The sequence below is a fragment of the Myotis nattereri genome (genome assembly GCF_964212035.1).
Source record: "Myotis nattereri genome assembly, chromosome: 11".
NCBI lineage: Eukaryota > Metazoa > Chordata > Mammalia > Chiroptera > Vespertilionidae > Myotis > Myotis nattereri.
In genome coordinates, this window is record NC_138086.1 from 43,605,112 (window position 1) to 43,632,488 (window position 27,377).

The 27,377-nt window shown below is 39.4% G+C and overlaps 1 protein-coding gene across 1 annotated transcript in view; it reads left to right on the forward strand.

Moving 5' to 3' along the window:
* CFAP69 (cilia and flagella associated protein 69) overlaps positions 1-19,105 on the forward strand; it is a 61,906-nt gene extending 42,801 nt beyond the window's left edge. The window contains exons 15-23 of the mRNA XM_081102329.1: positions 309-427; positions 3,086-3,167; positions 6,495-6,687; positions 11,924-12,061; positions 12,566-12,642; positions 14,055-14,252; positions 16,164-16,250; positions 17,523-17,627; positions 18,175-19,105. Of these exons, the coding sequence (XP_080958455.1) occupies positions 309-427; positions 3,086-3,167; positions 6,495-6,687; positions 11,924-12,061; positions 12,566-12,642; positions 14,055-14,252; positions 16,164-16,250; positions 17,523-17,627; positions 18,175-18,342 (1,167 nt within the window). The 3' untranslated portion in view covers positions 18,343-19,105. The remainder of the gene's footprint in view (positions 1-308; positions 428-3,085; positions 3,168-6,494; positions 6,688-11,923; positions 12,062-12,565; positions 12,643-14,054; positions 14,253-16,163; positions 16,251-17,522; positions 17,628-18,174) is intronic.
* The last annotated feature ends 8,272 nt before the right edge of the window (positions 19,106-27,377 follow it).

Here is a 27,377-nt window from a genome sequence, read left to right on the forward strand (position 1 = left end):
TCATGGGACAAGCCTTATGGTTTATTTTTCTTAAAGAGAGAGAAAGTGAAAAACACAAAGCATAAAGGAACATTAAGCTGGACTATTGATTGGTGTCCTCTCTTACATGATTAGCTTTACAATAGTTTGTCCTAAATTCCTGAGAACGAGTAAGTACACATTCAGAAACAAACAAAAAAAATGAATTAAAAGTACTATTTTCCTAACAATGTTGTATTTATCTGATAGAAAACGTTTTAGGAGACAGGATGACATAGGAAAGAAAGGGATTATTTATTTCTTTCAAGAAATAATTTTAAATCTCTTAGGAAATTTTTGGAACTGAAGGAGTGGATATAATTCTTCATGTAATAAAAACAGACCCAAAGAAGTTTCAGAGTGGATTAGGCTATACTGTACTTCTTTTTAGTACATTGGACAGCATTTGGTGAGTATTACTGTACCCACATTAGATGGAATCACAGTACAAGAAAGTTACCTCTATAGTCATGTGTGCCAATTTTCTTTCCTCAAAATCACACCAGAACCACATCTCTCTATGCCTTTTTCTTTTTAATGGTCCCCAAAACGCACTTACCAGTGTCCTTTGGAAGGTAATCTTGTCTGTCACTCAATACTTGTATCTAAACTTAAATTCTTGTTTTTGTGATTTGAACCCATTCCATTTTAGCCTGGTCTGGGAAAACACTAGCATCTATTAGTATTATTCTTATACTGGAAGACAGTTGAATTCCTCATTCATCTTTTCTTAAAGGAGTTAAAAACCAATTGACTATGTATTTCCTAACCAATATTGTTTCCCAAACTTTGTAGCATTTCTAAGGGTAAAAAATACTTCTTTTTTTTAAGATTACTGGTAATTTACAAGACTTTGTCCTGGAGGAAATTACTTGAGTTTATATATCATTAACACTTAATATATTTCTTTAGTTATATTTGGGTGGTATTCATGAAAGACACACTGCAACACATGTAAAAACGAAAACAAAACTGATAAGTATAGATCAAATGAACCTAACAGATATATGCAGAACATTCCACCCAATAACAGCAGAATACATATTCTTTTTAAGTGCTGTGATATTGTGATTTATAATAAAAAATATAGATTTGGACCATTGCTCATACTGAGTTCCTGAAACACTTGTAATTTTCTAGTCAATAAGAGTAATGGAAGATCTGTTGTTGTAATATTTGGTTTTTATTCTCAGTTCCTATAAAATCTCCAGAGTAATGAACACTTTGCTATTCATAACAAGTCCCTTTCAACCACAGCTGAGTTCATGTTAATAAGATGATTTTTGGAAATCCCCTAGACAGACACAGAATGGGGGCTGGTTTCCAGGGGAACCAATCATATAATTGATTAGAGAGTTGGAAATATCATCCCCACCCACAAGGCTGGGGATTGAGTTTAATCACTAATGGCCAGTGATTTAACCAATTGTGCCTCCATGATGAAGCCTACATCAAAACCCTAAATATGAGGCTGAAAGAACTTGTAGCTTATGAACACATGGAGGATCTGAGAGATGGCATGGAGATTCTCCCTATCTTGCCCTCTGTATTTCTTCCATCGCTTTTATAACAAAACAGTAATCTAGTGAGTACAGCATTTTCCTTAGTTCTGTGAGCCTCTTTAACAGATTCCCATCCCAAGGAGGGTGGCGTATTTAATATACAGCTGGTTGGTCAGAAACAACCTGGAATCCAAGGTGGGGCCAGAGGCAGTACACTCTTGTGGGACTGAGCCCGGTACATCTGATTCTAATTCGAGGTAGATAGTGTCAGAATTGAATTGAATTGTAGGACACCCAGTTGGTATGGGGGGGGGGGGGGAAGCCCACATATTTGGTGGCCAAAAGTGAATTATTAAGAGTTGAGACAGAATTTTTGGTTTTTTGGTGTTTTTTAAAAAAATATATTTTATTGATTTTTTACAGAGAGGAAGGAAGAGGGATAGAGAGTAAGAAACATCAATGAGAGAGAAACATCGATGAGAGAGAAACATCTATCAGCTGCCTCCTGCACACCCCTTACTGGGGACGTGCCCGCAACCAAGGTATATGCCCTTGACTGGAATCGAACCTGAGACCCTTCAGTCCACAGGCTGATGCTCTATCCACTCAGCCAAACTGGTTAGGGCCAGAGTTTTTTTAATAAGCACACATGCAATATTCTCTAGACTAGATCACATGCCAGGTCACAAAACAAGTCTTAATAAATTTAAGAAGACAGAAATCATTCCAAATATATTTTCTGATCACAATGAAATAAAACTAGAAATCAGTAACAAAAGGAAATGAGGAAAACTCGTAGATGAATTCAAATTGAACATCAAACTCTTGAAATAATCATTGGATCAAAGACAAAAACAAAAAGGAAATTAGAAAATTTCTCAAGACAAACTAAAATGAAAATACAATATACCAAAACTTATGTAGTACAGACAAAGCAGTAGTAAGAGAGAAGTTTACAATGATAACTGCCTACATTAAAAAGAAGAAAGAGCCTGGTCAGTGTGGGTCAGTGGTTGAGCACCAAGCAGTTCAAGGTTTGATTCCTGGTCAGGGTACATGCCTGAGGTTGCGGGCTAGATCCCCAGTAGGGGGTGCACAGGAGGCAGCGAATCAGTGATTCTCTCTCATCATTGATGTTTCTATCTCTCTGTCCCTCTCCTTTCCTCTCTGAAATCAAGAAAAATATATTTATTTTTTTAAAAATTAGACAAGACATATCAACACTGTGAAAGAGATAATAAATGGAAAAATTTTGAAGAAACAGTTGCTAGAGAAACCAGAGGAGACCTTTAAGAATAATTAATATCCATGAAAGCAAAGAAGCATATTGCATCTATAGAAAAGCCCATAGGCAATTATGAAAAATAATTAGTTGATCTTGGTTTAAAAATAGTTGAAATTAAACTACACTGGCAACGTCTCTTCAAAGTTAAATTTTTAAGTAAAACTATTACTTGATTTTAGGAAATGAAAAGTACTTGGAAAAAAATTTTATAACAATAAATGGACAAATTGAGTTTAACAATAAATCCTTGTTCAATGAATAACTTCCTTTTTTATTTCAGGTGCTGCATCTTGGCTTGTTATCCCTTAGAGGATTACTTTCTTGAAAAGGAAGGCATTTTTCTCCTTTTGGATTTATTGGCAGTAAGTATGATTAAAACAGTTGTAAAACAAAACAAAACAAAAAGTCTTTATTAACCCTTCCCAAACTGAGTACCACAAAACATTATTTTGTAATTAAATGGGCCCCCAGAATATTTAAGTGTTTGTTTTGAGCAAAGTCCCTTTTGGAGATTTATATTCATTTGCATATTAAAGGCTCTAAAAATCACTCCAATGAAGAAATCAGTTTATTTAGGACGGTGTTCCTAAACCCATGGCAACAGAAAATTTGTTTTATGGGCTATTTTCCCCAGCAGTCTTTAAAGAAACAGTATGTGAAGTGCTAGATTATCAAAACCTGTAATTGTTTAATAACTTCTAGCTTCATCTCTTAGTATTAAAAGTTAAGGGCCAATTAAAGAAAGGAGTGAAGATCAGCATTTTTAAAGAACTGTGTATAATGTGTAGGGAATGTGAAGAAGCTAGTGTGTCATGGAGCATTTTACAGAATCAGCAGGAGTGATCAACCTTCCAGGAAAGACAGTTGCCACTTAGCAGCTGTGAAGAAAGCCAAGGACCCTCATGTATCCTCAACGTAACCCCCCACTGGCCTCAGTTATGAGTGAGTTCACAGTCAAGATGATGTGGGGGTGGGAAAGTACAATTTTGTTTTAATAAAACTCACAGAGTTTTAGCTATGTCACTGTTGATTGCCACCATTCCTGATTTTATTAACAGAATAACAAACCTACTTTGATTTAGCAAAGATACTAACATTATTTGTGTTCTTTTATCTCTCTGAAAGAAAAATAGTTGAATGTAAATTGTAATAGAAAAATATTTTTTTGCCTGGCTGGTGTGGTTCAGTGGTTGAACGTTGACCCATGAACCAGGAGATCATAGTTCAATTCCCTGTTATGGCACATGCCAGGGTTATGGGCTGGATCCCCAGTAGAGGACATGCAGGAGGAAAATCAAATGAATGATTCTCTCTCATCATTGATGTTTCTGTCTCTCCCTCTCCCTTTCTCTCAAATCAATTTTATTTTTTAAATCAATTTTAAATATGTGTATTTATATATATATATGTACACACACACACACACACACACATATATATACATATGTATGTATGTATATATATATATATATACCATATATATATATATACCATATATATATGTATATATACCATATATATATGTATATATTAAAAACTCAACTAGGAAAAATGATAAATAAAAAAAAGAAAATTAGCCCTGGCTGGTTTGGCTCGGTGGTTGGAGTGTTGGCCTGCAGACCGAAGGGTCATAGGTTCAATTCCCAGTCAAGGGCACATACCTTGGTTGCAGGTTCTCCAGTCCTGATGGGGGAGTGTTGCAGGGGGTGGAGGAGAAGAGGGCAACCAATCGATGTGTCTCTCTCGATGTTTCTCTCTCTTTCTCTCCCCATCCTCTCTCCCTTTCACTTTTTCTAAAAATCAATGGAAAAAATATCCTCAGGTGAGGATTAAAAAATAATAATAAAATAAAGAAAATTAGTTGACACTAGAGATGAGAGAGCAAATTCATTAGCTATAAAGCATTACAAACAAAAATAAATAATAATTATTAAAATAACCCACCTTGATAAACAGAAATGAATCATAACCAATAACCCTTAAGATGCTCAGAAAATTGAACATATAGAGAAGAATATATGTGCACCTCTACTAATGCGGTCCTAAACGACGTACCACTTACCACATTTCTCTGAATACAGCACAAGTATGCTCAGAGTCACATGGTGCTGTGTCAGGGGATTCTCAACGTCCCAAAATTAATTTGGCTCATCTTCCTGGAATCTTGTTTTTTCCTAAAAATTTGGAAGTGAGGAGTTATATTAAACATGTATCCATTGATTAAATACTTAAGTTTTATATTAATATTTAAAATTATATACAAGACTTCAAAGACATTTCTCTCTTGTGTTCACTCTCCTTTGCCGTTAGGGTTTCTTTGATGGGAAGGTACAAAGGCCAGTAGGACAGGTCATATAGTACAGTGACTGTGAGCATAGGCTGGAAGCCAATACTTGTTGACTGTGTAACTGGATAAGTCACTTTTCTCTGATATCAACTTCCTCAAAACAGAGATACTTACCTCATGCACTGTTGGGAGGAGGATGAGTGATATGTGTAGGCATGCATACACGTGCACATGCATATGTATATACACTTTATATTCATATATACATACACACAGTGTTATTGTAACATTAGTTAGATGTTTCAGAAACTATGCACGTGTTTTCCACTATTATGAATATAATTATTCAATTGTGCTTAATGTAGTTTGAACCAGTCAAGTTAAATTACAATTGCAAACATTTTTAATGAAGTTTTTATATTAACCCCAGCCTTTCTAAAAGTGAAGTACAGAAGTAAAAAAATTCATTGTATTGAGAGTTCTGCTTAATGTAATCAGCTAAAATATGTATTCAGTGTGTAGTAATAATTGCTAATAATGGTTAAATATTATTGAGAGTTTACTATGTGACAGGCAGTCTCATATGACTCATCACAAGAACTCTCTAAAGTAGGTAAATGTTATTATCCTTCATGTAATAAAAGAGGAAATGATTATTATAATTGGAACCACAGGTTACGTTTCCTTTGCTATTCTATCAGCAGTATACTGTGAGAGTTAATCAATAACATATATTCCACACAGAAACCATCACTGTGTGAAGGCCATTGCTGTAGATCGCTTCTCTCTGCCTACATTTTGCTTTGCTGCAAACTAGTTCTCACAAAACAAAGGAAATATGCTTGATAATTTTCTTTTATGGCTGCAAATGTTCAAAATACAAAATTACACCTCATTTTGAATTATTTTCATATGTGACTACCACTTGCAATTACCATCACTACTTCTCTTAGTAACAATGAGGTTATAGCTGTTATGAGTCTTTACATACCTTAAAGCATATAAATTGGAAAGATCCTATTGTTCCAGTGATGACTTATATACAGCACTGTTGACCTGTCTCCACCTAAAATAAACATCTTTACTTATTTTTGCACTCTCCCTTTTTCTTGTCAATCAGTCAGTTTCATTTTAGGTCATGATGTATGTTTGTAACAACATTAGAATTATATTTCATCTTTTTCTTTTTCTTCTTTTTAATTCCTAATGTTTGAAAATGTATTCATTACAATTGGCTTCTATTTTCACAGGAAATTAGCACAGATCATACTTACGTAGAGTTTCACTTTTATAAGGCAATCCTTTAGAAGAAGCACTGATTAATACAAATGTTTCTCCTTTTCTAACGTAATAGTTCTTAATATTTATTGCAACTTTTTCTTTTTCTGTTCCCTTATAAAAGCTGGACCAAAAAAAATTCTGTAGTCTAATACTGGCAATAATGGTTGAATTTTGTGATAATCCCAAAACACCCGTTCACGTCAATGCTTGGCGAGGGAAGAAGGACCAAACGGCTGCCAGCCTTTTGATTAAATTGTGGAGAAAGGAAGAAAGAGAACTAGGAGTACAGCGTGATAAACGCGGGATGATTATTGGTGAGTGTATTTGTAATCGTTAGTACAAGCAATTAGATTCATTTTTTAAACTATCTTATAAAGATTAGGAAAGCAATAGACACCGCTAACAGTATGGTAATTACCTGAGGGAAGAGGGGTCGGGGGGAAGATAAAGAGAGTAAAGGGGGTCACATACATGGTGACAGAAGGAGATAGACTTTGGGTGGTGAGCACACAACGTGAGATGCAAATGGTGTATTATAGAATTGTCACCTTGAAGCTTATAGTGTTATTAGTCACTTATATAATGTTATTATTAACTAATGTAATGTTAGCCCAATAAATTTGATTTTAAAAAAAGAAAATATAAGATATTAGGAATGTATAAAGATTTTCATCCCTTTGTTTAAAGTTCTTTTCACAGGTGTTTTGAACATCTTGCCATAATAAATTCTGAATGATTGGAAGAAAACTAAGTATAGGAGTAGTAGAATCATGTTTTTATAGAAAAATTTCAGGAAATGCTATTTTATCATCTACTTTAACTTGAAAAAAATTAGCTATTTCCTAAAGAAGTTTCTTTGGGTTACCTGCTTTTACAAATAGGTTCAGTAATATTTCATTACCAATAAAATGTGGGATGTAGAGTGCTTGAAAAGAATTTTTATAGTATTTTGTACATTGTTGTTGCTTCATATTTATATAATTTACTTTTTTGTGGAGAAACTTACTTTTTGAATAAAAATAAATCAAAAGTTTTATAAATTTTAGTTACTAGATTCTAATTCAATGAAGTTTACAGTATTAGAATTTATAGTTCATTTATCTATTCTATAATGCTACATTTTCTAAATCTCTGAATATTCTTATTATGGTTTTATCTAAACTTAGTATTATTTATTTTTAAATGAAAATACTTTCCTTTTTTTTTGTTAATCCTCACCCGAGGATATTTTTCCATTGATTTTTTTTTTCTTTTTTTTAGAGAGAGAATGGAACAAGGTGGAGAGACAGAGAGAGAAAAGCATCAATGTGAGAGACATATCAATTACCAATGAACCCTGCAGCTGAGGTCCATGCTCTTTACTGGAATTGAACCTGGGACCCTTCAGTCCATGGGCTGATGCTCTATCCACTGAGCCAAACCTGCTAGGGCTCTCTTTAATTTCTGATGATTTCTATCTTCAATCTGATTTTATTATTTATGAGTTTTGATCTATAATGTCATAAAATAGTTATATATCATAATACATATATAGAAACCAAAAGCAAAGACGATTACATCATTGTTTTTTTTGTTTTGTTTTGTTTTGTTTTGTTTTGTTTTGTTGTTTTTTAAGCAATCAAGAATTCTCTTTTATTGAACCACGGCAGCAGATAGAGAAGGAGGCTCTCAGAGGGGGGAAAAAAGAAAAAGAAAAAAGATCTTTCAACCCGAGGGGTCTAGAGCTACATTATTATTTCCCAATGAAGTGAGCATTAGTTTTCTGAAGAATACTTGATTCCCAAGGAAGCCAAACTTGTCGCTTGTGTCGTAGAAAACATACGAAGATGGGCGAACTGTATTTGAATGAGGAAATTTGAAATTCAGGCTCAAATTCTGCTGTCCTTTTTATTTAAGAATTTGGCTGCAATGAACTATTTATTTGTCTTTTCCAACATGTTTCAGATTTGGAATTATTATTTTTTTAATAAATCTTTATTGTTCAGATTATTACAGTTGTTCCTCTTTTTCCCCCCTATAGCTCCCCTCCACCCAGTTCCCACCCCACCCTCTGCCCTTACCCACCCCTCCCCACTGTCCTCATCCATAGGTGTACGATTTTTGTCCAGTCTCTTCCCTCACCCCTACACCCCTTCCCCCCCCCCGAGAATTGTCAGTCGACTCCCTTTCTATGTCCCTGATTCTATTATATTTACCAGTTTACTCTGTTCCTCAGATTTTTATTCACTTGATTTTTAGATTCACTTGTTGATAGATATGTATTTGTTGTTCATAATTTTGATCTTTACCTTTTTCTTCTTCTTCCTCTTCTTAAAGAATACCCTTCAGCCCTAACTGGTTTGGCTCAGTGGATAGAGCGTCGGCCTGCAGACTGAAGGGTCCCAGGTTCGATTCCAGTCAAGGGCATGTACCTTGGTTGCGGGCACATCCCCAGTGGGGAGTGTGCAGGAAGCAGCTGAATCAGTGTTTCTCTCTCATCGATGTTTCTAACTCTCTATCCCTCTCCCTACCTCTCTCTAAAAAATCAATAAAATATATATTTTTTTAAAAAGAATACCCTTCAGCATTTCATATAATCCTGGTTTGGTGGTGATGAACTCCTTTAGCCTTTTCTTATCAGTGAAGCTCTTTATCTGACCTTCAATTCTGAATGATAGCTTTGCTGGATAAAGTAATCTTGGTTATAGGTTCTTGCTATTCATCACTTTGAATATTTCTTGCCACTCCCTTCTGGCCTGCATAGTTTCTGTTGAGAAATCAGCTGACAATCATATGGGTACTCCCTTGTAGGTAACTAACTTTTTCTCTTGATGCTTTTAAGATTCTTTGTCTTTTGCCCTTGGCATTTTAATTATGATGTGTCTTGGTGTGGTCCTCTTTGGATTCCTTTTGTTTGGGATTCTCTGCGCTTCCTGGACTTGTAAGTCTATTTCTTTCACCAGGTAGGGGAAGTTTTCTGTCATTATTTCTTCAAATAGGTTTTCAATATCTTGCCCTCTCTCTTCTTCTGGCACCCCTATAATTCGGATGTTGGTACGCTTGTAGTTGTCCCAGAGGCTCCTTACACTATCTTCATATTTTTGGATTCTTTTTTCTTTTTGCTTTTCTTGTTGGGTATTTTTTGCTTCTTCATATTTCAAATCTTTGACTTGATTCTTGGGATCCTCTAGTCTGCTGTTGGATCTCTGTATATTATTCTTTATTTCAGTCAGTGTATGCTTAATTTCTAGTTGGTCCTTTTTCATATCCTCGAGGGTCTCACTAAGTTTATCGGCAGTTTCTAGAAAATTCTTGAAAAACCTTATAACCATGGTTTTGAACTCTATATCCAGTAGTTTGCTTTCCTCCATTTCTGTCATTTGTGACCTGTTTCTTTGTCTCCGCATTTTTTGTGCTTCCCTGTGTTGACAGAGTGGCTTTGTGTGCTAGGTGTCCTATAGGGCCCAGTGGCTCAGCCTCCCCAATTACCTGGGGTGGACACTCTTGGTGCACCCCTTTGTGGGCTGTGTGCACAGTCTTGTAGTTAAGCCTTGATTGTTGTTGGTATCACTGGGAGGAATTGACCTCCAGGCCAATTGGCAGTGAGAATCAGCTGTGTCTACAGTGGGAGAACTTCTGTGCTGAAGACACCCTTCTGGGGCAAGACTTGTTTCAGTGGGGCTTTGGTGCTCACTGAGTCTGCCCCCTGAGTGTGTCCCTTATGGATCTGAGGAGTTGTAATCTGGATGGTCCCAATCTGACCACTGGGTACACAGGCTCTTGGATCTCTAAGGAGTTGCTAATTTAGCCTCTTCCCGAGGCTACCCAGCAGGAGCTACGGAGAGATCTGCAGATTCCTCTTCTTTGTTTGGGGTTTGGAGGTGCCCAGATGAGGCCCAGTTGTGAAGCAATGCAAGCTTTTGTGGGAACTTGTGCCTTCTTTTGGATGTTATGGGTCTCTCTGACCTAGCTGCAGTTTGTTAGGTAATTTTCAGATTGCAAAGGGCCAAGCCATTCATATGTAAAAGCCTCTGATGCAGCTTGGGTTGGGCGGGGTCTCAGGGAATCAATAGGACGGAGCAAACAGCTGTGGCTGGTCCTCAGTCCTGCCCTTAGAGGCCCCCGGGTCTCAGTGTCCCCACGGTAATCTCTGCAAGCACCTCTGAGAGAAAGCCGCCCTCGAGTTCCGCCCGTTGCCAGACAGTCCAGTTTCTCCCTGTATGAGTCTGGGTCCCCAGAGACTCGCCTGGAACTGGAGTTCAGAGCCATCGGGAGTTTGTGTCTCCCTCCTGACTGAAAAAGACACTGGCATCCTCTGTTGCCAGCCTTTGCCGTGCGTGCCTCCGTACCTCTGCACTTTACTTCCCACCTCCTCTGAGTCTCAGTGTGCTTTTCTCTTTCCTTCTAGTTGTAGAATTTCCACTCAGCCAGCCTTCCTGTGGTTCTGGATGATGTCTGTTTTGTCTTGTAGTTGTAGTTTTGAAGTGGTTGTGCGAGGCAGCAATTTCAGGTGTTTACCTATGCTGCCATCTTGGTTTCTCCTACATCATTGTTAAATTGACATTGTTCAAAATCTGGATTTCAAAATTAGAAAAATTACATAAGAGTTTCACTTTTTATTTTTTTAATCCTCACCCGAGGATATGTTTTTATTGATTTTTTAGAGAGAAAGGAAGGGAGAGAAACATCGATGTAAGAGAGAAACATCAATTTTGCCTCTTGTACATGCCCCAATTGGGAATCAAACCTGCAACCTAGGAATGTGCCCTGACCAGGAATTGAACTTGCAACCTTTTGGTGTACAGGATGATGCTCCAGCCAGCTGAGCCACCTGGCCAGGGCAAGAATTTCGCTTTTAAAAAGTAATTTTGTGAAATGTTTATATCTTACATAAATAATAAAAATGAAAGCTATAAGTTTTGCCACAGAATGGGGAAGAAATCACTGATTATTGATGCTTTCAAAAGAGTAACCATGCCCAGTCAGTGTAGCTCTGTGGTTGAGTGTCAATCTATGAACCATACAGTTTAATTCCAGGTCATGGCATGTGCCTGGGTTATAGGCTCGATCCCCAGTGTGGGGCATGCAGGAGGCAGTGGATCAATGATTCTGTCATCCTTGATGCTTCTATCTCTCTCTACCTCTCCCCTCCTCTCTGAAATCAACAAAAATATATATGGGTTTAAAAAAAAAAAAAGAGTAACCATGTACAAGGCACTATTTTAATGTGTTATAATGTTCTTAAATATTTTATGACAGCGTTTCTCAACCTGTGGGTCGCGACCCCTTTGGGGGTTGAACGACCCTTTCACAGGGGTCGCCTAAGACCATCGGAAAACACATATATAATTGCATAATGTTTTTGTGATTAATCACTATGCTTTACTTATGTTCAATTTGTAACAATGAAATTGGGGGTCACCACAACATGAGGAACTGTATTAAAGGGTCACGGCGTTAGGAAGGTTGAGAACGACTGTTTTAGGATGTCTGGACTAAAATCTCAAAATTACATATTAATTTACTACTGTTTTTATCTGTCTCTCTGTTTTCACGACATCTATTGATTAGATACAAGGAAACCTCTATTTACTAGTTTTCAAGCAGAGCAAAAAATCATGCCAGTGCCTGCTAACTGCCCGACCTTTGCAATTATGGATGTTGCAGAAAACATTCGAGCAAAAATTTATGCTGTGTTGGGCAAACTAGGTAAGAAGCTACTCGCCAGATTCACAAAAGCCTCTCTGTTTTCCTAAGTGTGTATATTGCTTTTGCTTTGGAACCTGTTTTTCAAACATGATGAACAAAAGTTCCTTTATACTGATAAATGCATGTTCCATTGTTTTCCCAATGTCCAGGCTACACCCTGTTCAATCAAATTAAAGGCAGTTAGTTTGGATAACTAGGATCAACACAAGAATTCTGAGTCACCTGAGGGGTTTTTTTTAAAGCCCTGCTTCTGACTAAGGAAAAAGTCCTCACTTTTGGGGCTCTGAAAGAATATTACCATCGTCTGACCAAAGTACAGAAACTATTCCTCTTTAGTGAGTACGTAAGGATGGCCTGGCAATAAGAAGTCAGAAGCTCATAGAAGTAACTTTTTCATACATCAAAATGAATTCAAAAGGAGCTGCTTGCACTGTTTTAATAGTGTGTGTGTATTGGGATCACGTGCTCTGTTAAAGTAATTCTCTCTATATAAACTTCGTTTAGATTTTGAAAATTTACCTGGCCTCTCTACAGAAGATTTTGTGACCCTTTGTATCATACATAGATATCTTGACTTTAAAGTGAGTACCTTCTTCACCTTATTATTAAAACCTCATATGGCAAAAAAGTCAATTGGGAAATAAAATATCTGTTTGTAATTGTGAGCAGTCACCCAAACTGTGCAGTGTTCATTTTCCATTTTGCATCTGATACTATTCAAAAGACATAACAAAAATTGATTCTATATTTTCTATGGGATAAGATTTCATCCACTATCCCATATAATAAAAAGCTAACATGCAAATTTCCCCTTGGGAGTTCGACCTACCGGGAGCTCAACCGCCCACTATGAGGTGCACTGACCACCAGGGAGTGGCGCGGAACAAAGGAAGGCCCCATCTGGCATCTGGCAGCCGGGGGAAGGAAGGCTCCGGCCAGCAGCCAGAAGGCCCCGGCCAGCAGCCAGAAGGCCCTGATCGGCCCTGATCGCCGGCCAGGCCTGGGGACCCTACTGGTTTATGAATTTTGTGCACCAGGCCTCTGGTGAGCTTATAAAAGAAGATGGCTCTTACTGAGATAGAGCTATTCAGAAGCCTAATAGAATGTGTAAAATATAATTTCTTTTCTTTATAGATCATTAGGAGCTAGAGTTAAATGAGTTGTTGCTTATTAAAATAAATTAATACTTGTTAAAGTATTCTTTTATCATTGCTTTATGTGATATCAAATGTCAGTTCAAGGATAGGTTGCTTACATTGCTGGTTATATTTTTGGTAAATAAACGCTTTTGAAGTTTCAGGGGAGTGTGTTCAAGTATACATTTCTTCTACTAATGATAGTATACTGTGTTTGAATGTCGTAAATGAATAAACCTCTATTTTCAAATGAAAAGGTGACTGAATTTTATCTCTGTCCTGGATATATAAATTTTTCTTTAAATTTAAACGTACTCAAGCACATTAATTTCCAACAACCCAGAAAATGCGATAGAAACATGGAGTTAAGAGCTTGAGATTCAGTGATGCTTTAGCAAGAAGGCGAGGGGCAGGGCCCTGTTTCTCAGGGTAGCTAGGTGGTAGGGTCCCAGGAATTCCCATGGTCATTGTCCTGTAAGTTCAGCATGACTCGTCCTTCAGTATAAAGTTTTAGGAAGGAGAACATCAGTAGTTCAAGAGGATGAGACTAAAGCAGCAGTTTCTGCAGCTATGAAAAGAGTGAGGATAACCAGAGGGCAGGGATGATGGCAATGAACTAGACCTAGATAGTGGAGCCTCATCCATGAATACCGTATCCTTGATTTCTGAATACCCAAATGTAACTGGTGCTCCAAATCATCCCCAGGGCACTTAACTCATGCCTAAGGAGTAAGTTAGGAAAAGCTGGTTCGGTACATGTCAACTTTGGAACAACAATCACAATAAAGTATTACCGAAAATTGTATTTTTATTTTTTGTTAATTTGACTTTTTTAAACTTAAACTTTGTTATAACAGATTGGAGAAATATGGAATGAAATTTATGAAGAAATGAAATTAGAAAACTTAAAACCGGTCACTACAGATAGACGTATTTTGCAAGCTATTTTAATGGCGACAGAAAACGTTGGAAAGATGGTTGCTTCCCTGCAGTACGAGATGGTTGAAATCCAAGCCCGCCAGGATGTGCAAGATGAACAAAAAGTATATGCAAAAGTAAGCCACAGATACCATTGAGGCCCAAGACAATTTCATTGTATGAACTAGTGGAAGTCCTCCAAGGATCTATTGCCTTACTTGTGAACGTTTCAGCCCTTGAAGTTATTTGTAGTTTTCCCTCCTTGTTACTTTCACTGTGTTTGTACAATTTTTAAAAGACACCATGGGGTTGAGAGCTTAAGCTATTCCATTACAATATTTGATGCTATTTTATGGCATTATAATTTGATTTCTACAGGCTTACCTTTCAAAAGGTGAAGACACTTCTCTTTTTTGAAATGTCAAACAGAATTCCAAAAATGGTTGGCTGTTTGAGTGTATACATTTAGCAAATTCTGACAACAGTGTATCTTTGCGACTATAAATATAACCTCACTGAGAACATTGGCCCTCGCCCCTCACTCTGTGAGAAGCCCTTGCTGGTGTGCCAGCCACAGGCATAGCCTCTCTCCAGTGCCTAAGCACTGTGAGCCTTCTGTGAGTCCAGAGGTAGACGGGTCTCTGGCTTCACCTCATCAGAAAAACATAAGCCATTCTCCTAGAGCTTCACACGGGTGGGAAACGGACACATCCGAAGCTTTGAGCAAGGTGGTTAAGTGGCTGTTTAAATTGTCCACAGAATGCAAAGATGATGTAGATGCCCACTTACACTTGGCCGTCCTGTACGACTCCCATTAAATATTTAAAACCCTCTAGGGTCACTTCCAGAGCGTTTTCTATTGCCTGCTCTTTTCACGTAAACTATTCAAGTTTATAGCTTCAGCCTAGTGGAACTCTGCGTCCACCTATGAATTCTGCTGTTTGAGACACCTCCTTGCTTGAAAATTGTATTTGTTAAAAATTTTTATTGTGTGGATGCTGCACTTTACCCTGTTTATTTGCTCATAAGTGGGCTAGCCCTATTGGAAGATCTGCTGCCTCGTTAGTTCTGTTGAGTGACAGAATGTCTGCTCTGTAGACTAGCTATTGTTGACATGTTGGTTATTGTTGATTTGTTCGCTTGGCTCTGACCCCACTTATTTTTCTTTTTAGCAGTTATTTAATTAAACACCCTTGGTTTATGATCGAAACTTAGTGTATTTTACACCAAGCAGGGTCACATGTCCTCTGACTATATAGTCAGTGGGTGGCGTGTTGAGAAGGATAGTTTTCGCAGTTTGTGAGCAGTTACCTCCCTAGACTGCATCACCACAACAACTCAGCACTTTCACGGAATTGCTTGTCTTGCTGCAGTTAAAGATTAGAGCTAATTTTACCAATATAATCTTTGATAAACTATTATCAGTGACAGCAGGAACCTATTTTCTCCTGTGAATTTGTTGTTGGGTCATTCATATATTATCCATCTTCATAAGTGATAATCATGTAAAACAATCAATCTTGCTGTGAATTAATGGTGGTGATTGTTGTTTTTTTAAAAGAGTAATTTATTGATTTTTAGAGAGAGAGAGGAAGGGAGAAGAGAGAAACATCTATCTGAAAGCGTCCAATCGATCAGATGCCTCCTGTATGATCCCTTCTGGGATCCAGCCTGCAACCTGAGCACGTGGCCTGACCGAGAATCTAAACAGCAACCTCTCCATGCAGAGGATGATACCCAACCAACTGAGCCACACTGGCCAGTGCAATTGTTATTATTTTTATATTTTGTATGTTTATAACAATAGTCTTATATTACATTTTGGGGAAAGCAGTTCAAACCCTAGACACAATGAAAGAAGGATTTTTTTTTCATTTTAAGACTTTTATTTTTAAGTTGTTAACTTTTTGATTATTCTAATCCTTTTGCTAGTTAACCTTTAAAATTTACCTTGGCAAAAACTAGGTGTTTCTTCAAAAGAAGGGATTTCAATCCCTTTGGTATTCTTTCATAGACACTGGAACTCTTAACTATCTTTCTCATTTCAGATACAGGCCACACACAAGCAAAGAGAACTGGCTAAGAAATCATGGGAAAACTTCTTGGCTAGAACATCAAATGCTAAAACTTTAAAGGTAGGATTTTTGAAATATTATGATATCCACAACAAACAGCTAACTCTGACACCATTTCCAGGAATAAATATTCATTCACCTTTTTCTGTTGATCTTCTTATAGAGTACTAACACTAGTAGATCCTCATATGCAATTTAGGATGATAACTGAAACTGAATTTTCACCATTACAGAGATGCCACTCTGAGTTTTATTTGACTTAGCATTGGGAAGCGAGGGTGGTGTTTCTGGCTTACGTAAAAGAGATGATGGTTAGCCAGGAATGAAATTCTGCTTTCGCTTCTGAGCCTTCTTATTCATTGATCTGTTCTGTAAGAAGCAGAGTGAAGGACAGAAAAAATAATTGTCCATATTATTCTCTCCCCCAAAGATGTTTCCCCTCGGTGACCGCCAAAAAAACATAATATTAAAGGTTCAATGAGAATTTGAGATAAACACCCATTTGGAAGCTGCTTCAACTATAAGCTAAAAATTAAAACATTTATAATGCTAATCATTCACTTGAAATATATGAGAAGCACCATGGGTTTCCAAAATCTTATTAACTTTACCCATATTTACCATTAACACTTGGAAAAGACTGTTATGTAATGTTATAAATCTTCCTCTAGATATGCAATTGTTACGTGTTAATCCATGAAAATAGTGGAACCATATTAAGGTAGCAAGAGCAAAGCTAAGAACACACTTATTCGATGTACCGTGTCTCCCCCTTTTCACTGAAAGTCCTTCCCAACTTTACTTATAAAATATGCTGGTGATGAAAATCAGCCTTTTCCGAACAGATCATTGGTTACCTCAAATTTCACCTGTTCTAGTGACTCAAATATTGAGCTTGATTATAACCACAACAAATTAGATAACGGATATTATTCTAAATGCTTGAAACATTTAAGTGTACCAAATTAGTATTTAATTTATACAAAATACTTTGAAAACACACACCACCTAATGTAAATTCAGTAGCTTATTCAATTATGCATTAAAAATTGAGCCCGATTTCTCTAGGGCCTGCTTTACTTCTTGGTATATGACCAGTATTTCTGGAAATCTCAGTAATGTTTTTAGGTTACTGGTGTATTCTGCAATGTACAAATGATACAACTTGCTAATAACTATCTTCTTAGCCTAAATGATCAGCAGATTCCAGTGCTAACTAATAAAACAGAAGCAGCCAGACATAATGAAATATAAATTGTATACTTCATTGTAAATATCATCATTAATGCTTTAATAGCAAGGTTATTTTCTTTCTAATTTAAAAATCTTCAGAAAGCAAAAAAACTTCAGGAAAAGGCTATCGAATCCACTAGATACGGTGAACGACCAGCAAATGCAATATTTCACCGGACAGATATTAAAGGCCTTAACACAACGGTAAGATTTTTTTTTTTTCTCCATTACTTTTCTTAGTAGATATCTAATTTAGTCCCCAGGGTTATTTCCATGAGATTTGTCCCATATTTTTTCTTTTTGCTCTTCAATTTTCATATAGTGAAGGCATGTTTGTCTTTAAGGTACCTCCACCCTCACCCAGGGCTGGTTTAGACTAGACCCAGGCCTCCAGGACTCCCACGGAACTGCTGCAAACACTAGTCAGATGATAGCTCTACATCTCTTTATCAGAAAATGTGCAGTGCCTCCTTTGCCTGGCAAGTAGATTCATGCCGTAATCCAGTGTTCCTGGTGTCCTCTTCTAGACATAATTTGGCCCTGATTGCAAAGCTAATAAGCAGTAGAAGTAGAATTCATGCCTACTTGCCTGGCTCTGAAGCCCTTATCTCTCCAATAGGTCATGCTGCCTCCCAGTTACTTATATGTATGTTTTGTGTTGTTTCCAAAATAAGCTAAAGGATGAATGAGTTTTTCACCTATGGAAAAATGTGGTAAATGGACTCTTAGATATTGACCTTTTGCTTTTTAGGTGCTCTCTGGACGGGTAGTAGCAGTGGAGAGCACTCCTGCCCGATTAGTGGGAGGACCTCTGGCTGATACCGATATTGCTCTTAAAAAACTTCCTGTTCGAGGAGGAGCCTTACAAAGGGTGAAAGCAGTAAAACTTGCAGATGATCCAAATAATGTTCCTACATAAATGCTCTAGAGACTTTTTGAGATAAATTCTGCATGTAATTTTTAGTTAAATATGTCTTTATATACAAATGTAAAACATATTTTAGAAGAAATATTTTAGTAAAATACTATAAAAAATAAAAGCAAGCACATATAATTTATTTTTACTGAAAATATCAACATATAGCATCAGAAGGGTGGTCAACAATTTTTTGGAAAGATTACTAATTCTTTCAACTGAATTTGTGAAGCATATTGTATCAGTTAAGACTCATCAGTTGCATACGAATTATTCCAACTGATTTAAGCCCCCGCAAAAAAGAAGGGGAAAAACTTGAATAGATAGACTCCGTAGCTATCAAATTTAGGAATAATTAAGACTACTGGCATTGTTGGATCTAAGGACCGAAACTCTGGGGGTAGGACCTTCTCCTTCCCAGCAGCTCCTGGACTATGTTCTCCCAGGTTCATGTCCAGTATAGAAAAGTGCATGCCTGTCTCTCAGCAGTCCTGCAACTGCCTCTGCATATTGGGGCCCCTGACTGGCTGCCTGCCCATTCCTGGGCCATTCACCATGACTTTGGCCAGATTTGAGTACTGCCTACTCCCAGAGCCAGAAGTCTGCCAACACTACCCAAAGCATATGGATGGAGTGGAGTAGGAACTCAGGATATTATTATCATGAGTATATATAAATACCAGGTACAAAAACACTAGCAACAAATATGTCGGTCAAAGTAAAATAAGTTATCCCTGTTATAAAAAGCAAATGTTAGTCATGAGGTAAACAATAAAAATAAAGAAACAGATGGTTTTCTTTTCATATATAAACATGCAAAGCAAACTCTATGCTACTTCACTTCTTTAGTGGGGAAGGGGAGAGGCGAGGGGGGGAAGTGTTTTCTTTCCTTTGTGGTGGAGGTATCTTGCCAAAGAATAGGGGGTGGATGCCTTAATGCTGAATGTAGAGTAGTATCAGTGTCTGTGTGCCATTCTGAGGTTTCCATAGCCTATCTCCATTCCCACCAAAACCCATTCCACCCAGGAAACCACAAAGTTGAGTTTATGTCCAGGGCCGAGAGGTAAAATAACCCGTTTTCTTAGGAAGACACACTGGAATTTGTCTAGATTCTAGGCCAGCCGTGGGCAAACTACGGCCCGCGGGCCGAATCCGGCCCGTTTGAAATGAATGAAACTAAAAAGAAAAAAGACCATACCCTTTTATGTAATGATGTTTACTTTGAATTTATATTAGTTCACACAAACACTCCATCCATGCTTTTGTTCCGGCCCTCCGGTCCAGTTTAAGAACCCATTGTGGCCCTCGAGTCAAAAAGTTTGCCCACCCCTGTTCTAGGCCCAAAGGGTATACTTAGCAGTGCACGGGTCAATGTATAACAACCAGCTCTTCATGGTGGCGGGGGCCCTCATTTGTAGTGTTTGCCAGTTTGTATTCCGCTATGACCAATTCCAAGCTACCAGCATGATGCTACTAAATGCAGAGTTGGGAAGACATGCATAGAATCCACGTTCATTATCAGATAAGAAATAATCACCCACTAGGCTCCAACACCCCACCAGGCCCATCTTCTGCTTCCTCCTCCCTTCCCCTCTTCCTCCTCCCCTCATATTCCTCCAGGAATTTTCCATTGTCCCTGTCTGTGAGGATGGTAACCTCCACAGTGAGAGTAGAAATTGCAACTGTTCTTATTGTTTTAATTAAAAAGAGTTGCCAGTTCACTTCTGTCCAGCTGCCTTTCACCCTGGCCAGCTGCCCATTCTTGTGGCCCACGAGAGTAGATTATATGTATCAGCTTCTTAGTGAGCTTTGTCCTCTCCTAAATCCCTGTCTCTGATACCCACAGCATTAGAAGGCATGATTTTTCCTCCTCTTCACAGAAATCCCTGAGCACAAAGATGCCATGGAAGGGGGAGTTACTGAGAAACAAGAATGGATGTGGGTAGAAACATGCAGTGAACAGATGTCCATACAAAAAGCACCACATACACCTCAGGTACATCTCAGATACACAGAATCAAGATGACGTGTCCGTGGCTAAGCACAATGAATCTTTGCCCATTTTGTACAAGCTGCTTCCTCAGACTCGAAGCTCCCCAAGGACAAGGTAGAAACCATATCTTATTTATTATTGTAATAAATGCCACAGTAAATTATTGAATAAGTGTGATGGTGACCCCAGCTCCTAGGAGCCTTTCCCTTGAGCTCTGCAAATGCAGCCAAGTCCTGAGCTCACAGGGAAGATGCAGCCAACAAAATGCTTTAGAAGTAATGCTAAACTCGGTCATGTTAAAGTAGTTCAAGTATGTTTACTTCATAACAGTGATAGGCGTCCTCTAAAATGGTGAGGCATAAATACTATTACATGAATAAAGCATGTGTAGAACTAGAATCAGTATCTCTTGGTTGAATATCATTTTTCTCTGTAATATGACTTGATAGCTCCAGATTAATCAGAACTGACTATAATCCAAATACTCAGGGATACCTGTGAACCTTTCCCCTGCCATGTAGGTCTTACCTATCAAGAAGAGGAGAGGTAAAATAGGGCAGGTGATTACCTAGTATCCATTTAGCAGGTGAATAAATGTAAGTGGGTGGAGGATAGGACTGTTGCTTAATCCTAACACTTGGACTTAACCCTGACACATAGACAGATTGCACCAAAGTTTGCCTATTACCCAGTGATTGTCTATATTGTTACCTAGTGATTGCCTTTATTGGGTGAAAACCAGTGAATAATTAGGTAGATAACTTTTGTTCATCTGGTATATATTATATCAAGGGACAAAACTAAAGAACATAAGTCTTTTCAGGTAAATTATCCAGTTTCTTTAATCATTCTTACTTAATCCTTCCAGACTTGATGTATCTGGCCGGCCCCTTCTGAAGTGCTACAATTTGTTATTCCTCTATACTGTGATGAGCCAGTTGAACAATGATGTCTGGGGTTGCCAGGCCCATGGAAGGTAGTATAATGAAAGTAGTCCCTCTCATTTTACACACTTTCTGCCCACACAACCTAAGCTAACATTAGTTTAATTAGCAATCATGTTTCATGATGGCTTGTATTTAGTTTACAGCCAAGGAAAATGTCAAAGATGCTTTCTGAAAAACAAAGGAGCAGCCCCCGACACCCAGCAATTGGCCAGGTACTATCAGGTCAAAATTCTGGAGAGAGACCCAGTACTCAGATCTTGATTTCTAATAATATTCTCCAATAAAATAAACCAGTGTTTCTTGGAGAAATAGCTGGTTCTAGAGATGGGGCTGAAATAAATACACAAGATGCATCTGGAGCACCCTATAGAGCTCCCAATGGCTAAAACTGAAATAATTTGAGCAACCAAATAAATAGTGTAGCATTAGATTACAACCCAAAGTGCTAGTATCTATATGTAAGTCCATATTTCTATAAATAAATGATGAAAAAAAAAGACAAATGCTATAGGAAGAGCACAGGAACATTAGGCATAGATACTCAAATAATTGTCCATTTTATCACTTTGTGAAAAAATTTTTTGGGAGCAGTATTCAATGTTGTACTGCCTGTTTTTCCTCCTCAACTTTAAGCTCACTGGGAAATAACTGGTTATAAGTTAAGTTATATAAGCTCATTATAAACCCTAAGCTGTGAAACTAATTATCTATATATATAAAAAGCTAATATGTAAAGTGTCCCCTCAGGAGTTCAACCTGGGGACTGGTAGTTTGATCGCTCACTATGATGTACACTGACCACCAGGGAGTGGCACAGACAAAGTAATGCCCTAGCCAGCAGCCAGAAGGCCCTGGTCAGCCCTGATCACAGGCCAGGCCTAGGGACCCCAACTGTGCATGAATTTGGTGCACCGGGCCTCTAGTTTACCATAATAGCACTGCTTGAATTGGTGGGATTTTTTGTTTTGTTTTGTTTTGAATGATCTCTTAACTGATCTACTCAAATGATTTTGAATAGGGCAAAAGAATACATATTTTTTCCCACTCAACCCATTTTGGCCACCATTTCTTTTCTTTTTTAACATATTTTGATATAATAGAAATGCTTTTGAATTAGTTATATTTCCTACTGTGCCTTGTCCTGTAAACAATGATAGTTCTTGTGTCTGGATTGTTCAGCAGTGTACCTCCAAGCTCAATGAATTTTTGTTGAATGAATGAGTAAATGATTTTTTTAAAGTAAACTATTCTATATATAAATGTCATGATTTGGGGGAAAACTGGAGGTAATTTTAAATAAACATCCTACCTAATAATAGACAAACATGGTAATTGACCATGCCTACACTACACTTCCCATTGGCTAATCAGCAGGATATGCAAATTAACTGCCAACAAAGATGGCGGCCAGCAGCCACACAGCTGAAGTGAACATGCGGCTTGCTTGCTCCAGTAATGGAGGAAGCCAAGGTTCCCCGCCTGCCATGGCCCAGCTCTGAGCTCTGGAAGTAACAATGTTTCAATTATAGAAGCCAAACAAACCCAGATACCTGCTTTCAGCTGGCCAAGGCCTCAGAGCTGGAGCTGGCTCTCAGAGCTGGAGCCGGCTCTCAGCTCCAGTGACAGCTATAGAAGGTAAATAAATCCCAGAATAAAAAAAAAAAAAAAAAAAAGGAGAGGCTGGGAGCTTCAGTCACCTGCCAGCCTGAAAACGGCCCTCAGCCCCTCACCTAGACTGGCCAGGCACCCCAGTGGGGACTCCCACCCTGAAGAGGGTGTGACCAGCTGCAAACACCCATTAGCCCCTCACCCAGGCTGTCCAGGCACCAAAGCGGAACCCCCACCCTGATCTGGATCACCCTTCAGGGAAAACCAGCCGGCCCCCACCCGTGCACCAGGCCTCTATCCTATATAGTAAAAGGGTAATATGCAAATTGACCCTAACAGCAGAAGGACTGGGAATGACTGGTCACTATGACACACACTGACCACCAGGGGGCAGACGCTCAATGCAGGAGCTGCCCTCTGGTGGTCAGTGCGCTCTCACAGGAGGAAGCTCTGCTCAGCCACAGCCAGGCTGATGGCTGCCAGTGCAGCGGTGGTGGTGGGAGCCTCTCCTGCCTCCTCAGCAGTGCTAAGGATGTCCAACTGCAGTTTAGGTCTGCTCCCCACTGGCAAATGGACATCCCCCGAGGGCTCCCGGGCTGCCAGAGGGATGTCTGATTGCCATCTTAGGCCCAATCTCCTGGGGAGCAGGCCTAAGCCAGCAAGTGGTCACCCCCGAGGGGTCCCAGACTGCAAGAGGGCACAGGCTGGGCTGAGGGACCCCCTACCCCCGAGTACACAAATTTTTGTGCACTGGGCCTCTAGTGATATATAAAAGGCTTAAAATAAACTGCTCTAAAACCAGAATGTCCTTTTTAACTAGTAGTTCTGCACACGAATCCATGTGCCAGTAGCTCTCTGCAGGGTCTGGTCACTCCGCGCCCACTGCCCAGAGTCTCTCTGCGGCCCAGAGGCCTATCCATGGCTAGGCGCGGATGTGACAATGCAAGAGTTCCACACCCTGGCCTGGCCAGAGGCCCTTCTGCAGCTGGGCACAGAACACTTGCCTCGTCGCCAGGGCAATGGCGCAAGCATTTCCATTCCCTCTATCCCAGCTGCTCTGCGCCTGCTGCTCAGAGGCCCTCTGCAGCCAGGATGGAATGCTTGCCTCGTCGCCATGGCAATGAAGCAAGCATTCCGCCAGGCTGCTCACGTTGCCTGCTCTCAGCAGTCACCGCCCCGGGACTGGCGGGGTTGAGAGGACTGGGCGCTGCCATCTTGTGGCTATGGGCGCTGCTATATTTGTGACATAGTGATGGTTAATTTGCATATTACCCTTTTATTAGATAGGACTAGTAGCCTGGTGCACAAAAATTTGTGCACTCGGGGGTGGGGGGGTGAGGGGTGGGGCCAGACCCCTCAGCCCGACCTGCACCCTCTGTCATGTTCCGGGACCCCAGCTTCTCCTGGCCTAGGCACAGGCCTACAGGTTGGGGGCAGCCTGGCTCCCAAGGCCCCATTTTATCAAGAGAAAAAAGTCGGCAGTAGTTACAGCCCTCACCAAACCCAGTACACTGCATCTGTGCATACAACTGCTTCGTTCATGTGCCTGCTTCGCCCTACTGAATTACTAACATCTTGAGGACATAGCTCTGTCTTATCCTGCTTCAACTTCAGTGCCTGGCCTGGTGCCAGGGACCTGAGAGGGTTTGCTGAGTGAGTGAGTGAATAATGAGTGAGTAAGTGAATGAGCAAGCAGCTACGGGGCAGGAAGTTCTGGCCCCACTCCCGGCTGCCTGACGCCCACCCTGGGAAGTTCCCGCCCTGCTCCCAGCAGCCCGGCGCCCCTCCTGGCTCCATAGCTCGACGCTCCTCTCCCAGCTGCATAGTTCCTGTTCCCAGTGGCCTGGCGCCCCTCTCCCAGCTGCATAGTTCGTGCTGGACAAAGGCGGCCCTGGTTCTCCACCTTTGCCCTACTACCCGGCTCTTGCCTGCCACCTGGGTTTCCAATCACTGGCCGGGGGGGCGGGGGGGGGGCGGGCAGGGAAAAGGCGGCTGCTGGTGTCCACCTCTTCCCTGCCCCGCCCGGCTTCTCTGATCACCGGCCAGGCAATGGCAGCCCCGGTTCTCTGATCACGGGCCGGGGACCAAGGCAAAGGTGGCCCTGGGGCCGCCTTTGTCCTGCCACCCAGCTCTTGCCTGCCGCCTGGATTTCGGATCACCATCAGCGGCAGGCAGCTTCTTCCATCCTTCCCCTTTCGCCTCCCAGCATTGTGCCTACATATGCAAATTAACTGCCACCTTTGTTAGAAGTTAATTTGCATATCACCCTGATAAGCCAATGGGGAGCGTAGTGAAGGTACAGTCAATTACCATGTTTGTCTATTATTAGATAGGATATTTTTAATAATCCAATGTAGCATGTAAATTCAATTAGGAAGCCATTTGCAATTAACCTATTTTGAAAACCTAATAATTATACTGATTAACACTAAAAAGTTCATCTTTGATGCAACAAAATTTTTACAACTATGATTGATGACAACTAGTGGGACAATTTTTAATCTAAAATTGTTTTGTTCAACCCGACTGGTGTGGTTCATTGGTTGAGCATTGACCTATAAACCAGGTCATGGTTTGATTCTCCTATCAGGGCACATGCCCAGGTTGTGGGCTCAATCCCGAGTAGGGAGCACGTATGATTCTCTCTCATCATTGATGTTTCTATCTCTCTCTCCCTCTGCCTTCCTCTCTGAAATATATATTTACCCTATATAATAAAAGTCTAATATGCTAAGTGTCTAGCTGGCCGTTCAACCAATCAAAGGGTAATATGCTAATGATATTCTAAGGCCACTCAACTGCTCACTATGACATGCACTGACCACCAAGGGGCAGATGCTCTGACCAGTAGGTTAGCTTGCTGCTGGGGTCCGGCCAATCAGGACTACAGGAGATGGGCCAGACATGCCCTGGAGCCCTCCTGCAGTCCCTTCCCGCCCCGATCATGCACTGGTGGGGTCCCTCAGCCTGGCCTGCACCTTCTCACAATCTGGGACCCCTTGGGGGATGTTGGAGAGCCAGTTCCAGCTCAATCCTGCAGGCCAGGCCAAGGGACCCCACTGGTGCACGAATTAGTGCACTGGGCATCTAGTAAGTAAGTAAGTAAATAAATAAATAAATAATAAATAAATAAATAAATAAATAAATAAATAAATAAATAAAATTATGTTGTCTTGCTGTATAGCATTGAATATTTGGCTTCAAGCATTTTCCCATGGGTTGTAAAAGAGAATTGTTTTTCTAAGAAAAATCATGACCTTGTGCCTCTACCTTCAGGATATGAATTAGGCATCTTCTTGGATATCTGTCTGAAAATTTTTATAAGAGAATATAAGCCCTCCCCTCCAACCAGTTGATTTTCTTAGCTTAGGAATCCACCTTTCATTGGCAAGATAAAATATTTTTAATCTAGGAATTTATTAGACTTATGACTTCATATTCTTTGCAACCAGTTATTGTATAAAACTAAGTTGTATGAAATAATATTTGTAAAAGATACCTGAAAGCTATGCAGTCCATTCATTCTTTTAGTGATTCTTAACCTGGGGTTTATGGCCATACACACACATGCACACTGAAATTATACACAAAATGATGAGTGTGGGTATATCCAACATCTAGTAAAGGGTTTATAGCTTTATCAGATTTTCAGAGTGGTCCATGACTCAAAGAATGTCAGTTCCCCTCACTTAATTCAAAGTGTATTCTATGATCAAGTCAAACCATCAGAGAGCTGCATACTTGTTCAGTATTATTTTTGCTGCTTTTAATAATGTTTATATTTACTGCACTTGGGTGTGCCGGCATCAGCCTGCATTACCAGGAATCTGTCATTTTCATGATACTCGAAAGCAGTGCTGTACACTGGCAGCCATTATGAAACCCTATGGGCCAGAATTCTATAGGATCAGTGTCCTGGAAAAAGCTGGGCTTCTCCCAAACATATTGCTTGGTTCTTCTTATCAGCATTGTGAATCTTGAAACAGCTCTTGATTCAAGAGAAAAGTAAAAAAGTAGAAAACTCAGACCAAATTTACAGCTACCCATTATCAAAGGTATAGGTTTTTATGACATGCATTTTAAAGTGTTGATCTAAACTAAAACTGCATATTACTAGTTTCCTGTCTTCATTACCCATCATCCCAATTTCCTCATCTACTTCATGTTGCCCTACTATTTGGTATATTTCTTTAAAACTTCAGATCATTTTTGGAATAAGATGCGAGATATAAAGAGGAAATATAAAAAATTACTGAGCTAACACAAGACAAAAATCCCGCCAAACTGCACTTTACTCAAATAAAGTTTCTTACTGCCTTTCTGTTTGTTATTCCTTTTTATTTTATTTTTAAAATCTTTATTGTGTTGTTATTCCTTTTTAAAAATGAAGATAACAAAAACAAGAAAATACAAAATACTTTAATACATAAGATGGCTCGGTGATGAAATGCACATATCAAAGTCACACAGTACGGATAGAACCAAGATGG